We start from the raw sequence: 23,770 nt of genomic DNA, 5'->3' as shown, positions 1-23,770 counted from the left end.
CTCTCAATAGCCCTAACACAACAGTTCATTCCCTCTCGTCCTTTCCTTCTTCCAGCTTCTGGCTGGATGGCCACTTAAGGCAATTTGGCCTTAATCACCTCTTCCCAGAATATACAAGGTCCAGACCAATAAAAGAAAGAAGAAAAACAAATCACCTTGGGACAGTGTAGAACTTGGGCTTGGGTATCCCCAGGAGACCCATCTTTTCACCAACTGGCCAAGACTTTGGCAACCAGGTTCTTCCCTGGGACCTCCTCCCTATCCCTGAAATGGGAGGGACACATTTCGTCAAGTTAAATGAGCTAAAGAAGGTGGTGGCTATTTTTAGATCCTGGTATAAATGTTTGTTTTTGTGTATCTAAAAAACTTATTTCTGAAAATCCAGAAGATATCACTGGATAGGAGTAGAGGGGAGGCCGGAATGAAGAAGGGGCTTGGAAAAGGGGGGCAGGTGACACCAAGGGGAAGGGAAAAGTGTTCATTGTTCAAGAGGATATAGAAAATGGAAACTGAGTCAAGCTGCAGGCCAAGCTCACTAAACACAAGTGTTTTTAAAGGCAGAACACTTTTCTTTACCCTGTCCCTAGTCCCTTTCCTTGTTATTCATCTCCTAAGGGGAAGAAGAGGGCATAGGGTGAGGGGTAGGGTAACAGCAGGGGGATGGAAAGTAGACTGAAGGTTGGGGTGGGAGACAGAAAAGGGTTTGAGGGTCGGGTCCTCTTCTTTCATAGAGACCTTCTTAGTTGAGTTGAGGGACCGTGAGGTCCCTTAGAAAACCCCAGGGTTCAAATTCTACGTTTCCTGGGTACCCAGGCTGGAGTGTGGCCCTTTAAGATTCTATCCATAGCTTGCAGCACTCTCCTGCCCCAGGCCTGGGAGAGAAGCTGAGGTCCCACCCCAGATCTTGTCTCTGGGCCTCCGGTGGGTGGAGCCTTGAGGCCAAGATTCTAGCCTCTGGCTGTCTGTTTTTAAATTTAGTACATTCCTGAGTCTTGGCTGCCCACCTCGGGGGAGGTGAGTCTGGAGTTCTGGGGCCAGGAGCCTCAGGACTCTTGGTTTGGGGGAGTTCCTACGCCCTCCCTGTAGGTAGGTATCCTTGGCAGGTGCAAGCCGGGAAGAACCAGCTATGGCCCTGGGAAAGTCCTTCCTGCTTTCTAATTTTCATCTAGCCTGAACTGGGCATGGTTTATTTCCTCTCCCTTTTTCCTGGTCTTTGCTATTTAAGGATCCTAAACAGGGGAATGGGTGAAGAAAGAGGTGAAGAAGGAGTTGCTAGGCAGGAGGGGAAGCTGGAGGGGCAGTGTAGGGGTAGTGCTGGGGGTGAGGAGCCTAACCAGCTTAGCCAGTGGTGAGGCAGTGGAGCCCAAAAATAGTGGCAGAGGCTAAAATTGGCACCTATGAGAGTGCTGAGTTGGGCTTGAAACCTGCAGCCTGGCCCCACTGCTGAGCCAGGGCAGGGAGCTGCTGGATCTGGGTTGGGTCTCCCCTCCCTCCCTTCTTCTCCCATGCCCTTTGGGGCCAGAATCAGGCAGGACCCTGTTAACCGAAGGCTCTGTCCCAGGCCTCTCTGTGCTTCTAGTTTCTCCTGAGAAACGGGAGACCCTGAGAGGCAGAAATGAACTTCATTGTAAGTGATCATAGTTAGACTGGAGGAGGAATTGTCCCAATAGCAGGAAACTCACCCAAAGTGGCGGCTGGCTCAGGCTGGGGAAAAGGGTCCAGAGAGATGAATGCCCCACCTTACCCTGCTTCTTGTGGAGAGGCTGGTTGGGCCCTAACTTTCTTTGACTAGGGCAGGCTGGTTTCTGGTCTTTCAGTTTCGGCTTAACTTGCAACAGAGAGAACTGGAGTTAGACACATGGAAGGCCTTCGGTAAAAGTGGAGAATCCCAACCTAGTCCCCCAAAGTAGCTGGCAGAGGCGGAGCTAGGAGGAGGATGGGCAGAGTGGGGTCAGGAAGGCCCCAGAAGGGTGGGGCATGTGGGAGAATTCTCTTCTCTCTATTCTTCGACCTCTGCGAGTGAATCCTACCCTTCCCGTGTACTGGTGTACTGAAGACCCAGCGTTTAGTTCTTCTCTGATTTCCTCTCTCTCTGGCCACACCTGCCCCAATCGTAAAAGGGGGTCAGTCTGCTCAGGCCTGCTTTGATGGGACCCCCAAGGCCAGGAAGGAACTGGTCTTGGGTTCTCCAGGAGCTGGGGGCGGATGGAATCCTCCTGCCTGCGGGTCTTTAAAGACTGAGGTAACGCAGTGGGGGAGGGAGAAAAGGAGGGGGAGGGGAGAAGGGAAGAAGGGGAAGGGAGAGGCGAAAGGGCCGACCTGGGTCCGGCTAGGGCTGCCGGGCTGGGTTTTGGGAAAAGCAGAGCTAAGAGGCGGGTATCTGGGGCTAGAGGGCGCCCCCAGGCGCTGGAGGGGAAATGGGCAGTGGGGCCCCTCAAACCTGTCCTAGGACCCTCGTACCTCTCCGAGCTGCCCCCACACAAACCCTGGCGTCCCGTCCTGCGCGCCGGCACCCCGCCCTCCCTCCGCTCCGCCTCCCCCCTTCCTGAGCTTGGGCGGGGGAGGAGACTAGGGTTTGAGGAACTGGTGCTGGGTGCCGGGCGAGGGGAGTCAGACTTCCTGTCCCCGAGACCAACGCGTGCGGGCCGGACCCCTCCCCCCGCCCTCCCCCCATAGTAGCCGGACGCCGGGGTCCGCGCCGTGTCCTCCCTGGTCCCCCAGTCCGATTATGTCTCGGATCGAATCCCTCACGCGGGCACGGATCGACCGGAGCAAAGAGCTGGCGAGCAAGGTGGGCTCGGAAACCCCTCTCCCTCTGCCGCGGTCCTCGGGGGCTCCCCGAACCTCGGCACCCGCGTTGCATCCTCTGTCTCCCCGTCTGCTTTCTGGGCGCCAAAATCGGGCGGAGCGGTGGATCGGCAAGCGGCGGGACGGGGTGGGTGGGGACTGCGAGCAAATGGGTAAGGGTGGGGGGAGCGGCAGACGCGACGGTGCTGGGATCCCGGGAGGGAGCGGAGCGGACCTGGGCTTGGTCGCCTCGGAGCCAGCGGGACCGAGTGCTTTAGGCCGCTTGAAAGAAAGTTGCTCCGGTAAGGGACGGAGCGGGAAGAGGGAGGTGTGTGTCCCGGGGGTGGGGGTGGTGGAAGCTCCGGCACCTCCTCTCCCCCCGGGCCCTACCGGCTTGGCCTTGGCGTAGCGACCCCCCTCAACCCCCAGTCGCTGGCTTGGTCGTTCCCCCTTTGTCCCCGCCATCCGGCGGAGGGGACGGGAGGGGGTGGTTTCCCGGCTTCCTCCTACCACCACCACCACCTCTCCAAGACAAAAGTCAGCTCCTCCTCTCCTCGCAAATGGACTTTCCAGCTGTGATTCAGTTCTCCCCTCTGGGTGGGCGGGTGGTTGGGGTCGGGACGGCCGAGGGACGGCTTACTTCCCCCAAGCCATCACCTCTAGGTGAAGGGAGCAGAGGTCTTTGTGTAGCTGGGATCCTTTCCTCCATCCTTTGCACTTCTGCCTGGAACATAGGGCCTCCATCCCTATCTGCCCCGCCAGCCTCCTAGCTCCTCTTTCTCCCAACCTGAAACCCTTAGGCTGACCCACCTGGCACTATGCATTGTGTTCCCTGACCTTCCTCCTCCTCCCCCAGCCCTCTCATTCTCTTATCTGCTCGGCTTGGGGTCCCTTCACCTAGCATTTCATGAGTCTGGGTGTATAATTATCCTCACTCCTCCCCCATCATGACCTCTTGGCCACTCCTCTCCAAGTACCCTTTATCCCTGCCTTTGTACCAGCCCCATTCCCAAGTGCCCTGACCTTTCCACACCCAGACCCCAGGAAATGACGAAGCTGACTTGCAGGTGAATAAGTCAGAGCTGAAAGGAAGGTGGTGCCTGCAGACAGCACCTCCCAGCTCCTTTGGGGCCCCCCCGCACTGTACCCATTATCAGAAAGGCCAGGTCCCAGCCCAGAGCTGGTTTAATCTCTGGCTTCTCTCCGACCTGAGTGCCCTACCCTGGTGCCAGCCTATGCTGATCACCGTCTTCAGCCAAGGGAGCAGTACCCCTCTGGAGTCCTTAAGTGTGATGGAAAGCCCTCCCCTCCACCTCCCTGCTGGTTCCTAGCCAGGCTACCTGTCTTGATGCTAAACTGGGAGAAGCAGAGGTTCCATCCTGGGTTGGGGGTGGAGGGCCAGGGAAGGCAGCTTTAAAAAGACTTTCTTTCGGGGGTTGGGATTAGATTTTGCTATCCGGAAAGCAACGGGGGATTTGAGTAGGGCCTAAGACAAACAGAGGGCCAGGGTGAGGTGGCTGAAGTGTGGTGGAACAGTGGGGTGGCAGACAGGCTCTTCACAGCCCTGCGCCAGGCCAGGCCCCAGCTCCAAAGTCTGTTTATTTTTTCAACCGTTTGAGCTGAGACCCTGGAGTAGAGCCAAGGGGGGCGGGAGAGGTTTTTTGAAACCACGGAAATTTGGTTCCACCCTAAAAAGGAAAGCCATGGGGGAGCCCGTTGGGGGAAGACCTGGCTAGGGGGTATAGAGAGAGGTTCTGGGCGGGCAGGTAGATACTGGGATCCCTTTTCCATTATTGTGGGGAGCTGGGAGGTCAGACACCTGGGTGTTCATGCTGTTTTTGTGTTTTTGGTGGTGGGGGGACTGGCTCTTTCTACCATGGGGGCTGGCTGTGTGGGGTGGGTAATTTGGGAATCTGGCTGGCAGCGGGGAGTGGGGGGCTGAGTGGGTGGATCTGAGAGGGCAAAGAGACCACAGGAGGAGGGTGGTTGTCAGTTTGGGCTGGTCGGAAGGGGAGGGCCACCTCCGGAAAACTGTGGTTACAGAAGGGGGAGTTGGTTCTTAGCCAACAAACCCTGGATCCCCTCTCCCCCCTCCCCCCAGCACACCAGCTGTCTCCTTTCTTTTTATACTGTGGTGGGAAGTAGAGGGGCACCCGCTGGAAAAGACATTATTTGAGGAAGATGGTCTCCCCTGCTACCTCCTTGGGGGGATGGGTCACAGCTAAGCCCTAACACCTCAGCCCTTCCCCATTCCTTGCTTCATTCCCTGGGAGCTCCTCCTAGGAGGAGGAATGTAAGTTTAACCTGCCCCTTTCTCTGTCCCATACTCACAGGATCTCTCTGTGTAGCCCCCTCCATGCTTCCTTTTTCTTTCCACTCCATTTCTGTTCTCCCAGGCTGTCTTCAGTCCTCCACCTCCTCAGTTCTCTCTACTCTACTTCCTACCTCCACAAGCCCCAGACCTCACAGGTCCCCTTTCTCTCTTTAGCCCCCTGTTCTTCCCTTTCTCCTTTCCCAAACCCCAACCATCATATCCCTTAGAACAAAGGGTCCTTTTCTGCCAAGCAGGGACCAGAGGTCTAGGGATGGCTGTGGAGGCTGGGGGTCCCCTTGGAATCTCTGTGGTGGGCAGGTGGAGTGGGGAGTGTGCAGAGCGACTATTTCTTTGTTCTGAGGAATGGAGAGGTGGCCGGCTTTGTGTGCAGGACTAGGAGTGCAGTGGAGAGGAGGGTTGGGGGAGCCCAGGAGGGAGCTAAGAGGGCTGACGGTGTTGGAGGAGAGTGGAAGAATAGGGGGTCCTCCCGGTGGCTGAGGCTTCTGGGGACATAGACAAAAATTCTAGGGGTCATGGAGGTTAGGGAGAGAGTTGAGGGGGAGGGGAGAAGTGAGGATGGGGGAAGGGAGTCTAAAGCTTAGGGAAGTCACTGAGTGACTTGCAGGAGGTTAGACAGGGCCTAGAGAAGGACCTGCTGAGGCCGACCAGAGGAGTTACAGTGGGGTCTGATCTCAGCCACTCTGGCTGTGGAATTTGACCTTGGAATCAAGGAGGGGAGAGATGTGAATGTGTGCATCCCCTGTGTGCATCTTACTGGTGTGCTGGTGTGTCAGTGTGTTTGTCTGCCTGCCTGCCCTCCTAAGTCTGTGCCCAGATGCTCTGGGCCACTGTTTTGAACAGTGGTCAGCAAAGTAGGGGTTCGTGCTCTCTGGCCATGAGAAAGTAGCTTCATCCTTAGCTTCAGTTTCTGGTTGGAAGTATCATCTAGGAGCTGAGTGAGCGGATTGGTCAGGATTTCTGAAACTGGTAAGAGAAAAGGCTGAGAGGAGCTGGCTGGACCCTTCCGGGTTTGTTTATGTCTCCTTGGGAGAGGGTGGGGGTGGGGTTGCAGGCAGCAGCTGCCCCCCTCCCAACCCAGCCGGCCTGCCCTGTGCCAGGAGGGCAGGGAGTCCTGGCACAGCTATTGTTCACTTGCACAAACGCCTGTCTGTTTGCATTGCTACCCCCCTCTCTCTCTTTCTGCTTGTCTCTCTCTCCTGGCCTGACAGGTGTGGCCGGGTAGGGGGCAGGCTGGGGTCCAGGATGCTTGGGTCTCAGGGTCCCTAACCTGATTTATTGCCTGTGGCCCTTAGCACCCCGCTTCTGTTTCACCCGTACCCACCCCCATTGCCAGTGTCTCATCTTCATTCACTAAGCAAGCATTTATTAAGTGCCTTTGTGTGTGCAGTGATGTCTTTCTGTGTTGTTTCTGGCTTTGGCATTAGTGTTTCCATTTGGCTGCCTTCCCTCAGCCTCCTGTCTTCATCTTGTCCCGGGAAGCTCATAAAGGAGCAGGGCTTGGCTGAGACCACCCCAAGCCCTCTTCTCAGTCCCACTGCCAGCAATCCCTCACCTCTTCATTTCCCAGCCCTATAGCTCCTCCTCCAGGACTTAGTGCCCTTCATAGCCAACGGCACCTCTGCTGTCCAGGGGCTGAGCCACAGGTGACTCGAATCCCAGTGGAACACTCCACGGGCTCTCTGGTCACTATTACAGAGGGTGTGGACAGAGGTGTAACCACCTTGGGGAAGGGGCTGCTGCCAGGTGCAGCTGGAGGAGAGGTGATTCTGAGTACTCTGTGACTCTCCCAGAAGTCTTGATTTGGACATACCTGAGAGAGAAGCAAAGGCAGATGAGAGAGCTGGGCATGGTGACTCGCACCCGTAATCCTAGCATTTTGGAAGACCAAGGCAGCCGGATCGCATGAGCTCAGGAGTTTGAGACAAGCCTGGGCAACATAGTGAGCCCTCATCTCTACAAAACTACTAAGTTTTAAAAATCTATTATTAAAAAAAGAAAAAGATGAGCGCTTAGGGCCTGCTTGGAGAAGCTCTACCTCGCCTGGGTAGATCTGCCTGGCCTTGCTGCCTGCTGGGAGCACAGGAAGCCAAAGTCCTAGCCTTGGCATTGCCTTCCCCTCCATGTACGTCACTGTTTCCTCATCCCTTAGCCTGGGAGACAAAGTGGAGAGAAGAAGGGAGACTGTGTCTGCCTTTGAGCTTTTCAGTAGAGATCCACAATGCCCTCTGCCATTGCTCCCATCTTTCTTTCTTTCTTTCTTTTTTTTTTTTTTTTGAGACAGAGTCTCAAAAAGAGGCTGGAGTGCAGTGGCGCCATCTCGGCTCACTGCAAGCTCTGCCTTCCGGGTTCACGCCATTCTCCTGCCTCAGCCTCCCGAGTAGCTGGGACTACAGGCGCCTGCCACCACGCCTGGGTAATTTTTTGTATTTTTAGTAGAGACTGGGTTTCACCGTGTTGGCCAGGATGGTCTCGATCTCCTGACCTTGTGATCCACCCACCTCAGCCTCCCAAAGTGGCTGGGATTACAGGCGTGAGCCACCGCGCCCGGCCTCTTTTTTTTTTTTTTTTTTTTTTTTGAGACAGTGTCTTACTCTGTTGCCCAGGCTGGAGTGCAGTGGCGTGATCTTGGCTCACGGTAACCTCCACCTCCCGGGTTCAAGCAATTCTGCCTCAGCCTCCTAAGTTGTTGGGATTACAGGCACTCACCACCACACCCGGCCAATTTTTGTATTTTTCATAGAGATGGGGTTTTTGTAGAGATGGGGTTTTGACCTGACTGAGGCTGGCCTCAAACCCTTGACCTCAAGTGATCTACCTGCCTCGGCCTCCCAAAGTGTTAGGATTACAGGCGTGAGCCACTGCACCCAGCCCGGCCCCATCTTTCTTTCCTGAAAGTGACTGAGATCTGGGATGACAGTGGAAGGAAATTTGGGGTTGGTCTTCTGACTTCCAGAGGAAACCCTCAGGGTCTAAACTCAAAGGAAATAGGAGAGAATGGCTTAGAGCCCTTCAGGAGGAGGGAGAAAGGAGAAACAAGAAGAGACAGAAGGTTTTGAAGCTCTGATAAGGAAGGAAGAGGGTTCCCAGAGTAGGAGCCAGGGTGCTGCTGAGACCCCATGTCTTGGTCTCTATACATCTTTTCTTGCTTCTTTGCTTCCTTCCTTTTCTTTCATTTTGAGACATGTATTGGGTGCCTATTGTACACCAGGTATTGTGGTGAGGGCTTTCATGTTCTTCCTTTATCCTTGATGTAGCAGTAGTGTGGATGAAGGTGTGTAGCAAGAAGGACTTCCCACGGGATTTGTGAGAAAGAGACAGAATGACTCTAGGGCTGAGCGTGGTGATTCACACCTGTAATTCCAGCACTTTGAGGAGGCCGGGGCAGGAGGATCACTTGATCCCAGGAGTTCGAGACCAGCCTGGGCAACATAACAAGACCCTGTCTCTACAAAAAAAAAAAAAATTTAAAAATTAGCTGAGCATTATGATGCATGCCTGTGGTCCCAGCTATTTGGAGGGCTGAGATGGAAGGATCACTTGAGCCCGGGAGATCAAGGCTGCAGTGAGCCATGATCATGCCAATGCACTCCAGTCCGAGCAACAGAGTGAGACCCTGTCTCAAAACAAAAAAAAAAAAGAAAGAAAGAAAAAGAAAAAAAAAAATGTCTCTAGATGCTGGAGAGCAAAAGACTGAACCAAGCAGGAAGGGCCTCTGAGCATTGGAGTGGGTGTTACAGATTGTGGAGCAATGGGCCCTTTTTCTTGGTGAATGGATTGGGTCTTGGAGGTAAAGGGCTGTCCTACTTGAGCGTGGGTAAATGGGAGACCAATGTGATTATCTTAAGAATACCTGGAAAAGAGTAGGACAAAGAACCAAACAAGCCCACTCACTCCACCTCTAGAGCAGGCACCACTGGTAAGCAGGCCCTGTGTCCTTCCATCCTCAGAAGCCCGAGCCCTGGGGCGGGCACAGGCGACCTCCGGGACAATAGCACTAGGCAGTGCCAGGGCTGCTTGCTGCTGGGCAGTGCCCGTGTTGGGATGTGCTGCTGCTGTGGCTGTTGCCCGCTGCTGGCCCACCTAGAGCAGGGGTCACTTCGAGAGAGGGTGAGTGTTGGGAGATGGAGGAGGCAGGGCCCAGAGTACCAGGGCTGTCTGTGGAACATTGATGCCAGAGAGGGGAAGGGCCACTAGAGACCCTGTTCTCTGGCTCCCCCAGTCCTCTCCCTCCATTTGCCACTCCATCTGAGCTGGTCGAACAGATGAGTGTTTGTGGATGCCACAGGGGGAGGGTGGAGGGCAAAGGGCAGAGGTCAGGTGTGGAAGAGGGTACTTGTAGCGGCACTGGGGCAGAGCTGCAGCACTGCCCATTCTGGAGTGACCTTGGTCCAGTCATGTTGTTTTTTTAATACTGCTTTCAGCTTGCTTGCTTTTACTTACGTTTTTATTTTTATTTTTTATAGAGATGGGTCTCGCTGTGTTGCTCAGGCTGTTCTCAAACTCCTGGCCTCAAGTGATCCTCCCATCTTAGCCCCACAAAGTGCTGGGATTACAGGTGTGAGCCACCTCGCCGGCCTCTTGCTTTTAATTCAAATGTGATATGTGCTCAAACTTTTGGTTTTTGTTGTATAGAAGGATGGGAGGGCAGGAGAGGAGGAGAAAAGGGAAAATGTATGGCAGTGGGAAGAGATATTTGGACTTGGTATTTGAGGTCCTGTGAGGTTATTGTTCAAAGGTGAATTTGAACTTCTTTTTTTTTTTTGAGACAGAGTCTCACTCTGTGGCCCAGGCTGGAGTGCAGTGGCCCAATCTCAACTCACTGCAGCTTCCAACCTCCCCGGTTCAAGCGATTCTCCTGCCTCAGCCTCCCAAGTAGCTGGGATTACGGGTGCCCGCCACCACACCCAGCTAATTTTTTGTATTTTTAGTAGAAACAGGGTTGGCCAGGCTGGTCTCGAACTCCTGACCTCGGGTGATCCACCTGCTTCGGCCTCCCAAAGTGCTGGGATTATGGGATTACAGGTGTGAGCCACCACACCCAACCTGAATTCGAACTTCTAAAGAGCTTAATTTGGCACAAGATAGGTGGAGGTTAGACCAAAGGGAGCATTTTCTAGTGGTCCAGGTAGGTAGGTATCAGAATAGAAAAAAGGAGGCCAGAACAGTTTAGAGGTTTGAGTTCGAGGCTAGAGGCAGCTCAGCTTCCTGAATAAGCCTAGGTAGAGGAGCAGTTGGCCTGCGTGAGGAGGAGGGGAAGAGAGGCTGTGGGCGGGAGAGAACAGTGGCGGAGAAGCAAGGCTGAGAAAGGGAAGGCAGAGCGGGAGGAGCCCAGGAGGGAGACCCTGGGAGGAGAAGGGAGGACATGGAGAGACCACAAGACAGGAGGAGGATGCGAACAATAGATGATTGGGGATGAGGAGGGTGCATAAGGGGAGAAGGGATTGACCCCAAGACCTCTGGGCTCTGGACATCATCAGGCAAACCTGGAGCTTGAGAGGAGAAGCAGGAAAGAGAAGGATCTTGGGCCACCAGGAAGCTCTGAGACCCTGGGCACTGTAGCCCCGTGCCCTCTGTCCCTGCACTGTTGACTCAGCCCCTCCGCACTTCCCCTTTCTACCCTTTTCTGCCCCAAGCACCAGGGCCGTGCATCTCTTCCCCTCCTCCACCTCTCAGCTGCTAGCGTGGCCTCGGCTGAGTCAGTACTGGTCTCCTACTGGTCTCCTAGAGTCAGGGCTGAGTGCTTCCCGCTGAGCTGTAATCCTCTGTCCCCAGCCCAGGTCCTCTGACTTGGGGCTTCTGGATCTGGCAGATCTGGATCCCTCAGCCATCTGGATCCTGCTCTTTGATTTCTGAGAGCCTGAGAAACCTTGGAGGGAGTGGTCTTCTCAGCTTCTAGTCCTGCTCTAAGAGGGGAGGGAAAATCCAGAGATCGGAGGTCACAACTGAGGAAGGTCCTAGAATAGTGGGAGGAGTGATATCCCCCTCTTCTCACCTTCTTAGGCTTTTTGGGAATCGCAAGGGCTTAAAGAGGGACAGATAGGAGGTCAGGGAGAATGACTTGACTTGCAGAGGCAGGGGCACTGGGGGAAATGGGAGACAGCAGAGTTGGGAAACGCTGGCTCAGAGGCTCCGAGGAAGGTGTGCACCATCTCTTCGGAGACCAACACTGAAGGATGAAGGGTAGATGTCAGAAAGGACTTCCTAGGATGGGAGAGACCAGTTGGGTGAGGAGCAATTGAGGAAACTCTCCTAGGTTTTAACTCTGGAGAGTAGTATGAGAGGGATAAAAGTTAGACTGCAGGAGAGATTTTCCACTGGAAGCAACCGAGATGGCTGGCTGAGCTTACTTACTTAAAGATTCCAGAGCGGAAGAGTGACCCAAAGGCAGCTGCCCTCACCTTAAGGTTAGTAGGGGACATGCTGCCTCCCAGACAGGCCCTGTGTGTTGAGGCTGAAGGTTGGTGAAAAGAGTTAGAGGTCTGGGATCCTGATCCCTGGGTTGAGGGTGGCAGGGGAGGCATTCTGCCCCCTTCAGCCAATCTAATAAGGGGATCTCCTGCCCCCCCACTGTGACTGCCACAGAGACAGCGGCTCCAACACTGGTTGTCATGGTTATAAGAGGAGCTAACTCCCATAGATTGGAAAGCGCTGGTGAGCTGGCACCCTCCGCTTCGCCTGCTCTCCCCTCCTCTCTGCGCATCTTCCCCCTAGCACAGAGAGGAGAGTACAGCAGCTCGGGGGCGAGCAGAGCTAGGGCTGGGAAGGTGGAGTGAGGACGCAGAGACCTAGAGCCAGGGAGATGAGTGGCAACAGGAGGCAGCCCAGCCGCAGGGGCCAGGTAGGTCAGAGACCCAGAACCCATCCGGGCTGGCCGCCCCAGAGCCTGGCCTGGTCATTCCTGGACAGCTGCCTCTGACACTCAGTTGCAGGCTCTGCTTTAGGAACTGGTGTCTTTCCAGCATCCTCAGGCTGGCATTTCTTCCTTCCCTCTGCCCCTAGCCTGTCTCTCTGGACTTCAGGCACCCCGGCATTTTCCAGCCTCACTTCCTCTCCCTCTCATCCCTTCCACAGACCCGGGAAAAGGAGAAGATGAAGGAAGCCAAGGATGCCCGCTATACCAATGGGCACCTCTTCACCACCATCTCAGTTTCAGGCATGACCATGTGCTATGCCTGTAACAAGAGCATCACAGCCAAGGAAGCCCTCATCTGCCCAAGTAAGTTGTTTGTACCCTGAGAGTCACCCAGACTCGGTGCCCACTGACCCTGATCTTTTCATCTGTTTTTTCTGCCTGGATCTATGAGGGTCACTCTTCTCTCTGATCTCCGGCTGGGCACAAATGCCAGGGCCAGATGCTTGATCCCTTGCTTCCTGTCCTCACACTGAGGGGTGGTGGCTGTTGGAATATGGCATAAACCGGACTATCTGGGAATGTGGGGGAGGGGAGGCTGAGCTGGCTCCTCTTGCAGCTGTCATCCACCAGGCACCCCCCTTGCTCCCCGAACAGCTGCTAAGGGTTAGGGGAACTGATTGGAGAAGGAGCAGGAATGTTGTATGTGTGGAGGGGGTGGGGTGGGGGTGATAGAGGAACTGGGTGGAAAGCTGCCAGCCTTGCAGCTGGCTCTGCCCATCTTGCTGGGCAGAGCTGGGCATTCAGGACTTCACAGTCCCCTTGCCCCTTTCTTTCTATTGACTATGGTCAATAGAAATCTCTGCTGTTTCAAGCAGAAGATGGGATTAGGAGCCTTCATCTCAAATTTCTAGTGAGAAAGAGGGAATGTAGCAGGGCTGTGTGCATTGGGGGGCAGGGGCTAGAATTCCTGCCCTTCATCCACATCTGAGTGTGGCCCTGTCTTTAGGGAGTATAAGCCAGGAATTCTTTCCTTCCCCAGTATACAGAGGGCTCCTGCTGCCCCCTCTCCCTCAGTTCCTCCTGAAGTTATGGCAGAGATGCCTCTGATTAGAGCAGGATTGAAGGTATTGTGACATGCTACTGAATAGCGGACAAAAGCTCTAGCCTGTAAATCCCTATGGAACTTGGGGAAGGAACCCCCAGAAAGAACCAGTGATGGGCAGCCTGCTCGGGTTCCCTTCCAAGCTGTGGAAGCTTTGTCATTTTGCTCTTCACAATAAACCTTGCTACCGCTCAAAAAAAAAAAAAAAGAAAAGAAAAGAAAAGAAAACAACCCATGAAGGCTCCCTACTTTCCGCACTGTTCAATTTAGAGTTGTGAGGATGAGGAGGGAACCCCAATCTAGATCCCTGTAGAGACCTGACAAAATTCCCAATCCGGAAGCTTGTTGCCAGGGGAACAGGGGAGGTGGGCAGCACTATTTTGAGAGCAGGTGGAAAGCGGAGGTTCGATCCAGAGAGCTGAGTGTTGGGGGGAGGAGAAGGGAGCTTCAGGGGGGTGGGGGCAGCTGCAACCCCCACTTCTGTCTGCCCCCTCTGCTCCACCCAGTTTGCCTTGTATTTGTGGAAGTGAGCGTGGTGCTGGGTATTGTCTGAAAGAGTTAGCAGAGTTTCCGGTGTTGTTGGATGGGGAAGGGGAAGCTGGAGAGGGCCAGGAGCTGAGGGCATGTCTGGGAAGGGCACGGCCCAGGGTCGCAGTGCCTAGGCTCAGCGAATCCTCCTTTCTTCTTCTCTCCTACCCCATGGCAAGGTGGGGTGGAGGATGGCGGAGAAGCAGATGGAGTGTGGGAGCTGTGGATTTGCCTGAGTTAGGGGAACAGGACTCCCTGGGCCTGGAAGGGAGAAGGCCAGGCTTGGTGGGGAGGCGCCTGTCCCTTCTTTACCACTGGAGCCACCAGCCTTGGAGCTGTTGAGGCCCAGCCAGAGTGCAGGGCATGCAGTGCAAGTGAGGGAGCACAGCCTTGGGATTCAGGCCACCGCAGTGTAAACCCCAGCTCTCCCACTGGCCACGTGACCTCTGACGGATGGTTCAGCCACTCCAGGATAGGTTCCTTATACGTGAAATGAGGATAACTGAATCTCCCTCCATGGGTGGTTAGGATTAAGTAAATGTGGAACATTTGCTATTATAAAAGCTCAGGGAATGTAAATTTCCCCTCTGCCCCTAGCCCCCATCCCGGCTGCCTCTGTGCCATCTTCTGTTCTGTGGGAGTCCTCTCTTCCATCTGCCATTCGCAACCACCTTCGTGCTTCTTGAGCTCATCTCTGGCAGCCAGTGACCCCTGCTCCCCTCTGGTCCACCCTTCAGGCCACCTTGGGGTCAGGATTGCCCATCCCACTTGATTGTTTAATTTCATTCAGCACCTATACCCCCTCACTTCATTTCCTGCTTGAAGGAAGAGGGAGGTGGGAGGAGAGGGACTGGGGTGTGGTAATGGCCCAGAAGTCGGGGTAGGGGGGAGAGTCCCTGAGGACTGTGTGGCCAGGAGGAGATGGGTGTCTGCATGTGGGTGTGTCCCCTCCTGTACCACCCGGCCCTCCCTTCACCCTCTCTACCCCACCCTCCCAGCCTGCAATGTGACTATCCACAACCGCTGTAAAGACACCCTCGCCAACTGTACCAAGGTCAAGCAGAAGGTGAGACGGCAGGGAGGGCAGAGGGCTGGGGGAGAGGGTAGTGAGTGTGTGGTACCCTCATGCCTTTTCCATTCATTCCCTACCCTGTGTTTCTCACCACCCCACCTCCTCACCAAGGGGCAGCCCAGACCCTCAACCCCAGGCCTCGGGCCCCAAGTAGGCCAGGCCTGTTGCTGCAGACATGTCCCCGCAGCACTGGGCTCAACCACCCTGATCCCCTTAACTACAGTGCCAGCTTTCTCCTAAGGGGGCCGGCCACCTAGCTCCTGCCCCATGCCTCTTTGGTGATCCTTGGGTGATAGCCATTCTTGGTATCTCTCTCCTGCTCTCTGTCTCACAGCAACAGAAAGCAGCCCTGCTGAAGAACAACACTGCCTTGCAGTCCGTCTCTCTGCGAAGTAAGAGTGAGTAGTTGGGGAGTGGAGGAGGTCCCCTAAGACCCTGGACCCCAGGCTGCTCAACCTATGGACTCTGCTGCCCCACTAAGGTTGTTCCCAGGCACAGCGCCTTCCTCTTCTCAATTGGAAGCAGATAGTAGGGGCCTAGGGGATGGTTCAGACTCTTGGACTTAGGGACTGGAGGGAGAGTCCAAATGGGCATGAGGGCTGGGGATGGGTGGTCGCCTGAGCCTGGCCACAGCCTGTATTTTTATCAGTTATTTACACTGCATTTTGGGAGTGTTGGTAGCAGCTGTCAAGTGTCAATTCAGACAGCTTTGATGTGACAGAAAGAGTATGGTCCTTAGGTATAAAGAGCAGAGCCTCAGTCCCTACCTAGCCATTACCCAAGTCACCCTGGACAAGTCTTTTTGCCTTTCTGAGCTCCTGTTTGTTCATAGGCTTATGTCAGGGAGGAGATAAGTAAGAAAAAGCTCTTTGTGAACATTAGCGTGTTACACAAATGTAAGGTGGCATTCTCATTATCATCTTTCTTGACTAGAGGGGGCTGAGGTGGAGTGAGAGGATGCCTCATTCCTCATTGAGGAGCCTGGGAGGCCACAATCCTGGAAAGCACCACAGTCTGATGTTTGCCTGCTGGGCATCTCTCCCCCACAGCAACCATCCGGGAGCGGCCAAGCTCGGCCATCTACCCCTCCGACAGCTTCCGGCAGTCCCTCCTAGGCTCCCGCCGTGGCCGCTCCTCGTTGTCTTTAGCCAAGAGTGTTTCCACCACCAACATTGCTGGGTGAGCCTCTGTCTGGGGAAAGGGGCAGCGAGACAGTGTGGCAGTGGAGACCAAGGGCGTGCCGAGAGGTCCCTTTCCATTCCTGAGTTCAGAACTGTAGCTAGACAAATAAGGAGAACTTAGGGGGGCTGCCTCTTGGATCCTGGCTTTCGTTCCCTACCTGGGAAGGGGTCTCTTGCCCATCTGGGGGTGATGCAGACAGCCTCCACTTTCTTCAGACATTTCAATGATGAGTCTCCCCTGGGGCTGCGCCGGATCCTCTCACAGTCCACAGACTCCCTCAACATGCGGAACCGAACCCTATCAGTGGAATCCCTCATTGACGAAGGTGAGCAGGCCTGGGCCCAGGGGAGCCCTGAGGAAGATGAAGAGGGGCTGGGGATGAGGGGCTGGTAGGAGTAGCCTGGAAGGGCAAGGAGGGAAGGGATCTAGAGAGGGCCAGGGACCCAGGAAAGGGAACTCAAGACCTCTGAGTTGCTTGCCCTGCAAATGTCCAGCAGAGGTAATCTACAATGAGCTGATGAGTGACTTTGAGATGGATGAGAAGGACTTTGCAGCTGACTCCTGGAGCCTTGCTGTGGACAGCAGCTTCCTGCAGCAGCATAAAAAGGAGGTGATGAAGCAGCAGGATGTCATCTATGGTGAGCCAAGACCACCCTAGTCTTCCTCTTCCTTCACTAGGTCCTGTTTACGTCCTTCTTAGTTTTTTTTTCTTTTTTGTTTTTTTGAGATAGAGTCTCACTCTCTCAACCAGGCTGAAGTGCAGTGGCATGATCTCGGCTCACTGCAACCTCCACCTCCCAGGTTCAAGCGATTCTCATTACAGGTGCCTGCCACCATGCCGGCTAATTTTTGCATTTTTAGTAGAGACAGGGGTTTCATCATGTTAGCCCTGCTGGTCTCAAACTCCTGACTTCAGATGATCCGCCCGCCTCAGCCTCCCAAAGTGCTGGGATTACAGACGTGAGCCACCGCACTTGGCTGTGTCCTTCTTTCTACCAGCACCTTCTCAAAACCCTTTCCCTTATATCCTCTTGGCCTACAAGACCCTGCCTGGTATCCCACAGGTTGCCCACTAGGTCCCCACCTCTTGATGCTGTTGGTCTCCAACGCCCTCTCTTTATCCCTTCTTTATCTGAATCTTCAGTCTTTACTCTGTGCTTATTCCATGCTTAACACAGTGCTAGAGACTGTGGGAAGCCTTGACATGTAGAAGACATATGGTTCTTACCCTAAAATAGCTCACAGCTTGAGATGATAAGGTGTAAAGATAAAAAATGGAACTGGGCGTGGTGGCTCATGCCTATAATCTCAGCGATTTGGGAGGCCGAGGTGGGAGGATCACTTGACGCCAGGATTTTGAGACCAACCTGGGCCATAAAGCAAGACCTCTGTCTCTCAAAAATATTTTTAAGAACTAGTCAGGTGTGGTGGCATGTGCCTATAGTCCCAGCTACTTGGAAGGCTGAGACAGGAGGATTACTTGAGCCCAGGAGTTCGAGGCTGCAGTGAGTTCTCATTGTGCCACTATACTCCAGCCTGAGCACCAGAGCAAGACCTCATTTCTGGGAAAAAAAAAAATAATAATAAATTTTTTAAAAGATAAAAATGATTAGAAAATGATCTTAGATCATAATAATGCAGAATATTAACCTGGAAGGTACCTTGAAAACCTCACGTGAACTGTGAGGTCCTTATCCTAGGGCCCTACCAGTTTTAGCCAAGTCAGGGTAGAGGCCAAATGTCCCATTGTCCCCCACAGAGCTAATCCAGACAGAACTGCACCACGTGAGGACACTGAAGATCATGACCCGCCTCTTCCGCACGGGGATGCTGGAAGAGCTACAGTTGGAGCCAGGAGTGGTCCAGGGCCTGTTCCCCTGCGTGGACGAGCTCAGTGACATCCACACACGCTTCCTTAGCCAGCTATTAGAACGCCGACGCCAGGCCCTGTGCCCTGGCAGTACCCGGAACTTTGTCATTCATCGCTTGGGTGATCTGCTTATCAGCCAGGTGGGAAAAGGCAGGACTCCTGGGTGACATTCGTGGAAGGAGGTGTGACTGGGTTGGGCATTTCTTGGGTCTAAATTCTAGGGGTTGGAGGGGAGCCAGGGAGAGCTGGAGAAATAGGAAGCCAACCTATTTGGCAGGAGGCCAGAGGTGTGTCCAGTGGGTAAAGTGTGGCTTTGGGGGAATGCTGACCTAGCCTTGCTCCACCAACTTCTAGTTCTCAGGTCCTAGCGCGGAGCAGATGCGTAAGACCTACTCGGAGTTCTGCAGCCGCCACACCAAGGCCTTAAAGCTCTATAAGGAGCTGTATGCCCGAGATAAACGCTTCCAGCAATTCATCCGGGTGAGCAGACCTCTCCAGATCCCATACTCATGACCCAAACCCACGCCCCCGACTCACGGAGGTAGTGCCTGTGAGCTGCACCCACATGGAAGTCAGGCATTCGCCACCCGTGCGGACCATCCACATGTGGATCCTGTCAGCAGGAACCCCTCAGAATGCTAGAGCACGCTGTGGTAGTTTCCCAAGTACTTTTCGCTCCTTCAGTTGGTCCTCACAACAAACCTGTGGCGTTGTTATCCCCATTTTCCAGATGTGTCACTTAGGCCAGTACGAGGTAAATGGCCACAGTAGGGCCAGCACCAGAGCTCAGGCACCAGGCCTTTCCGTTGCCCTCCCCTCTGGCCCTGAGCCCTGCCTCCTCCCTTGTAGAAAGTGACCCGCTCTGCCGTGCTCAAGCGGCACGGGGTACAGGAGTGCATCCTGCTGGTGACTCAGCGCATCACCAAGTACCCAGTACTCATCAGCCGCATCCTGCAGCATTCCCACGGTGAGTAGGCAGGCCCAGGAGAGGGCCGCTGGGAGACAGCCACCTGGGGTGAGGAAAGGCTCGGGATGACCACAGGAAGGGTGGGGTCAGGTGTGAAACCCTGGGCAGCCCCTAAAGTGGAATCAAGACACGTTGGGAACGAAACGGGGGTGTGAGTGAAGCTGGTTGAGCCGTCCCCCATGCCAACCCCCGGTGCCAGGGATCGAGGAGGAACGCCAGGACCTGACCACAGCACTGGGGCTAGTGAAGGAGCTGCTGTCCAATGTGGACCAGGATATTTATGAGCTGGAGAAAGGGGCCCGTCTGCAGGAGATCTACAACCGCATGGACCCTCGGGCCCAAACCCCAGTGCCTGGCAAGGGCCCCTTTGGCCGAGAGGAACTTCTGCGGCGCAAACTCATCCACGATGGCTGCCTGCTCTGGAAGACAGCAACAGGGCGCTTCAAAGGTCAGACCTGCTTGGCGGACTAGGCAGGAGTTCAAAGTCAGATGGAGAGTGGGAGATGCCTTCAGGCCTCAGAATCAACCTCTTTTTATGCAGCCCATACGACAGTGAGACTCAGTGGGAGAGAAAAATGGGGTCTCTGTGGCAGCAAAAGCCTGAATTCTGTAGTTAACTTTGTGAACCATACAGGGCCTTCCCTATCAGTATTTTATCATCTCTTTGGTCCTTGCATGCCCAGAGAGCTACTAGTTTTACTGAGGAAGACAAAGAAGCTCTCAGACTGGAGGACAGGATCAGTTGTTACCCCCACCTGGAATCCCAGCTACCAGGGATGGGAGTAAGCAGGAGCTTTGGGGAGTGCAGCCAGAGGAGGCCCAGAGGAGGGGACTGAGCCGGTGAAGGACAGGCAGGGAGGAGAAGAGACAGCGGGGCAGAGGGGGCAGATCAGGGGCCAGGGCACACTTTCCCAGGTTCTCTTTCCAGAATTTGTCTGCACTGGTAAAGTCTTGCTCACCTAAATCAACGCAAGAGAATAGCAGGCCTTGGCTTTGGGGATGAGATGTGAGGGACAATAGGAAACTGTAATACCTGAGGCTCCTGAGGCCAGAGCCTGCCTGAGCCTCTGGACCTATGTCATGAAATCCCTGCTCCCTGGGTTTGGATATTGTCAGTCTTCACCAGCCTCTTTCCTTTATCCCTTTCTCTCCTTCCCATCCCTCCCACGCAGCAGCTAAGAATATAAACCATAGGGGATTAAAAATAGCAAGGCTGGAGAGCGTTATTTCTGAAGCATTTAGCAAAAGCCCTCCCCTTCTGTGTGCCCACAGTTTAGTAAAATCCCCAAGGGCAAAGGGGGAGTGTATGTTTTCTCTCTCTCTTTTTTTTTTTTTAGAAACAGGGTCTCGCTTTGTTGCTCAGGCTGGGATGCAGTGGTGCAGTCATAGCTCATTGTAACTCAAAACTCCTGGGCTCAAGTGATTCTTCTGCCTTACTTAGACTCCTGAGTAACTGGGACTACAGACCTGCACCACCACACCCAGCACATTTTAAAATTTTTTGTAGAGACAAGATCTTGCTATGTTGCCCAGGCTAGTCTTGCTCAAACTCCTGGCCTCAAGTGATTGTCCTGCCTCAGCCTCCCAAAGTGCTGGGATTGTAAATGCGAGCCACTATGCCTGGCCCTGTGTGTTTTCTTGATTGTGACATTCAAGTTTTTTGGAATTGATTTTTGTTTCCTCCCTCAGTCTTGGAGTGCTGATCCCATAGGATCTGAGAGCTTGGAGTGTGCAGCAGAGAAGGAAATTGAAGCAGGGGCCTGCTGGGGTTGAAGGAGACGGATGGGTGAGGGATGGTCTTTCAGTCCTCTACGAGAGGAAGGAAACTTTCTCCCTCCCTACCAAGCTCAAAATTAGAAGTGGGAATATGTCAGAACAAGGAGAATTTAGGTCAGATAGCCATAAAGGTCTTCCACTAGTTAGATATTAGAAATGGAATTTAAAGGCTAAAAAGTGTGGTCCAGGCTGGGCACGGTGGCTCATACCTGTAATTCCAGCACTTTGGGGGGCTGAGGCGGGCAGATCACTTGAGGTCCAGAATTCGAGACTAGCCTGGCCAAGATGGTGAAACCCTGTCTCTACTAAAAATACAAAAATTAGCTGGACGTGGCAGTGCTCACCTGTAGTCACAGCCACTTGGGAGGCTGAGGATGAGAATCACTTGAACTCAGGACGCAGAGGTCGCAGTGAGCAGAGATCATGCCATTGCCCTCCAGCCTGGGCGACAGAGCGAGACTTGGTCCCAAAAAATAAAAAATAGGCCAGGCACAGTGGCTCATGCCTATAATCCCAGCACTTTGGCAGGCCAAGGCAGGCAGATTACTTGAGGTCAGGAGTTTGAGACCAGCCTGGCCAACGTAGTGAAACTCCATCTCTACAAAAATGCAAAAAATTAGCCAGGTGTTATGGCACACTCCTTAATCGCAGCTGCTCAGGAGGCTGAGGCAGGAGAATCGCTTTTACCTGGGAGGCGGAAGTTGCAGTGAGCCAAGATGGTGCCGCTGCACTCCAGCCTGGGTGACAGAGCGAGACTCTGCCTCAAAAAAAAAAAAAAATTTAAATTAAATTAAATTAAAAATAAATAAAAAATAAAAGTATGGTCCCTCTTGCTCTGGGAATCCTTATGAATCTCACAAAAATCTTGGACTGTGTCACCCAAAAAAATACACACGAGTTATGTTGATATGTAAAACTATTTACACACCTTCAGAAGGTTTACAGTGTCCCAGGGGGTCTGTAGGCCCTAGGTTAAGAAACCTGAGTCAGTTGGGTAGAAAGGGTTTTCTGTAAAGATACTGAGTGATCCCTGTGGTTCCCGCTAGCCCACAACGCTGTTTTGTCTGATAGCACATGAATCTTTCTCCGCCCTGCCCGCTCCCCTACACTGTTTTTAAGCTGTAAGAATGTGTGACCGGGTGCAGTGGCTCACACCTGTAATCCCAGCACTTTGGGAGGCCAAAACTGGTGGATAAACCTGAGGTCAGGAGTTTGAGACCAGCCTGACCAACATGGTGAAACCCCGTCTCTACTAAAAACACAAAATTAGCCGGGCGTGGTGGCGCATGCCTGTAGTAGTCCCAGCTCCTTAGGAGGCGGAGGCAGGAGAATCGCTTGAACCCAGGAGGCGGAGGTTGCAGCGAGCCAAGATCACGCCATTGCACTCCAGCCTGGGCAACAAGAGGGAAACTCTGTATCAAAAAAAAAAAAAAAAATAGGTGAGGGGTGAGAGGTCTGAAAAAGTGGAAGCAGCCAGAGGGAAGAGAGGCCAGGAAGAGGGAAATTGGGAGCTCTAACCTGATGGGATAAACCTGATCCTTGGGAAAGAGGGAAACAGCTGCTCAGACTGTCTAGTGCTGACTGTTCTCCCACCTTCATCCCCTGCCAGATGTGCTAATGCTGCTGATGACAGATGTACTGGTGTTTCTCCAGGAAAAGGACCAGAAGTACATCTTTCCTACCCTGGTGAGACATTCATTCTTCACCTTTGTCAGCACAGACAAGTGTTTAGGCTCTTCTTGCTTTCCTGTCCAAGCCCATGAGAGCTCTGGAATCCCCCAGAGTCAAACAGCTATAATTGTTACTATTACTGTAATAATAAAAAATAAGAGCAGCTCACAGGTATTGTTACTGTGCACAGGCACTTTTACACCTGTGGGAAAAGATTATTTTCGTCCTCATTTTATAGATGATGAAAGTAAAGCTTCAAGTCAGTTAAATAATTTGTCAAGGGTTGCACACATTTCTAAGTCCCTTCTGGCTGGCACCAGTGCCTGGCTCTTAACTGGTATTGTAAGATGACTCTTCAGTTCTTTCAGTCCTTGTCCAGAAGGATTGAAGGCCTAAATATGCCAAGGGACAGGATTCCCAGGCTTAATCCTTCCTCTCCCCTGACTGGCAGGACAAGCCCTCAGTGGTATCGCTGCAGAATCTAATCGTACGGGACATCGCCAACCAGGAGAAAGGGATGTTTCTGATTAGCGCAGCCCCACCTGAGATGTACGAGGTGCACACAGCATCCCGGGATGACCGGAGCACCTGGATCCGGGTCATTCAGCAGAGCGTGCGCATGTGAGTGTCTGCCTGCCGCCTGCATGTGCCTATGACCTCAGGGTACCTGCAGCATTAGATCCCAACCATAGCACTCCCTGGGAACAGAATCCAGCGTTCAGACATGTGGGGGAAGAGGTTGAGGGAGAGACAAAATTGCCCAATACTGGAAAGGTTACCTATGTTCTTATGTCCTATAAAGTCACATTTTATACATTGCCAACCTCAACTCCCTTTCAAATACAGCATGAGCTGACAAGCAAAGGAATACTCTGAGCTATCACATGGTGGCATACCTGCCAGCCGACAGTACAGTTTCAGCTACATTCACATCTTCATCTGTAGGCAGAGGGCTGTTATTTGGATTGTATTGCATTTTACGTTTATTTTTCTAAAAATGAATGAAAAAGAGGATAATGAAAGCATCGATGCTAGAGAGGAACAAGTCTCATAAGCAAACTCAACACAATAGAAGGAAGAAGGAAATCGGTGTCTCAAAGCAGCAAATCTTTAACTTCTATTTGACACACATTAGATTTGAGGCAGTCAACTATGTGTCTGATTGTAATGGGAAAAAAACATCAAATAAAGGACAGGTAAGATGTTTAAAATGAATTCTGGAAGATTATGCCTAAAGAATAAAGTATAATTCTAATTCAGATTTTTTTTTTTTTTTGTATTTTTAGTAGAGACAGGGTTTCACCATGTTGGTCAGCCTGGTCTTGAACTCCTGACCTCGTGATCTGCCCACTGTGGCCTCCCAAAGTGCTAGGATTACAGGTGTGAGCCACCACACCCGGCCCTAATTCTAATTCAGATTTTTATAGTTTTTCTTTCTTTTTTTAATTTTTTAATTTTTTTGAGACAGTCTCACTCTATTGCCCAGGCTGGAGTGCAGTAGCACAATCTCAGCTCACTGCAACCTCCACCTCCTGGATTCAAGTGATTCTCCTGCCTCGGCCTCCTGAATAGCTGGGACAATAGGCACCCACCATCACCCCAGGCAAATTTTTTTTTTTTTTTTTTT

At 53.1% G+C, this 23,770-nt stretch overlaps 1 protein-coding gene across 4 annotated transcripts in view; it reads left to right on the top strand.

Moving 5' to 3' along the window:
* The window catches only part of ARHGEF2 (Rho/Rac guanine nucleotide exchange factor (GEF) 2), a 65,935-nt gene that overhangs the window by 20,793 nt on the left and 21,372 nt on the right, over positions 1-23,770 (top strand). Inside the window, exons 1-13 of one of the 4 annotated variants that reach the window (XM_011992719.1) lie at positions 2,560-2,791; positions 12,194-12,338; positions 14,604-14,671; positions 15,012-15,075; positions 15,727-15,856; positions 16,075-16,184; positions 16,357-16,497; positions 17,619-17,869; positions 18,084-18,209; positions 18,579-18,696; positions 18,896-19,144; positions 22,082-22,158; positions 22,595-22,764. In XM_011992719.1, the coding sequence (XP_011848109.1) occupies positions 2,729-2,791; positions 12,194-12,338; positions 14,604-14,671; positions 15,012-15,075; positions 15,727-15,856; positions 16,075-16,184; positions 16,357-16,497; positions 17,619-17,869; positions 18,084-18,209; positions 18,579-18,696; positions 18,896-19,144; positions 22,082-22,158; positions 22,595-22,764 (1,712 nt within the window). In that variant the 5' untranslated portion in view covers positions 2,560-2,728. Of the gene's footprint in view, positions 1-2,559; positions 2,792-2,980; positions 3,090-12,193; positions 12,339-14,603; positions 14,672-15,011; positions 15,076-15,726; positions 15,857-16,074; positions 16,185-16,353; positions 16,498-17,618; positions 17,870-18,083; positions 18,210-18,578; positions 18,697-18,895; positions 19,145-22,081; positions 22,159-22,594; positions 22,765-23,770 lie in introns of those variants that run through there. The other 3 variants (XM_011992718.1, XM_011992720.1, XM_011992721.1) reach the window with 3 other exon arrangements.

Source organism: Mandrillus leucophaeus, unplaced genomic scaffold (assembly GCF_000951045.1).
Source record: "Mandrillus leucophaeus isolate KB7577 unplaced genomic scaffold, Mleu.le_1.0 Scaffold418, whole genome shotgun sequence".
Taxonomy (NCBI): domain Eukaryota; kingdom Metazoa; phylum Chordata; class Mammalia; order Primates; family Cercopithecidae; genus Mandrillus; species Mandrillus leucophaeus.
This window is presented reverse-complemented; position numbering and strand designations above follow the sequence as displayed.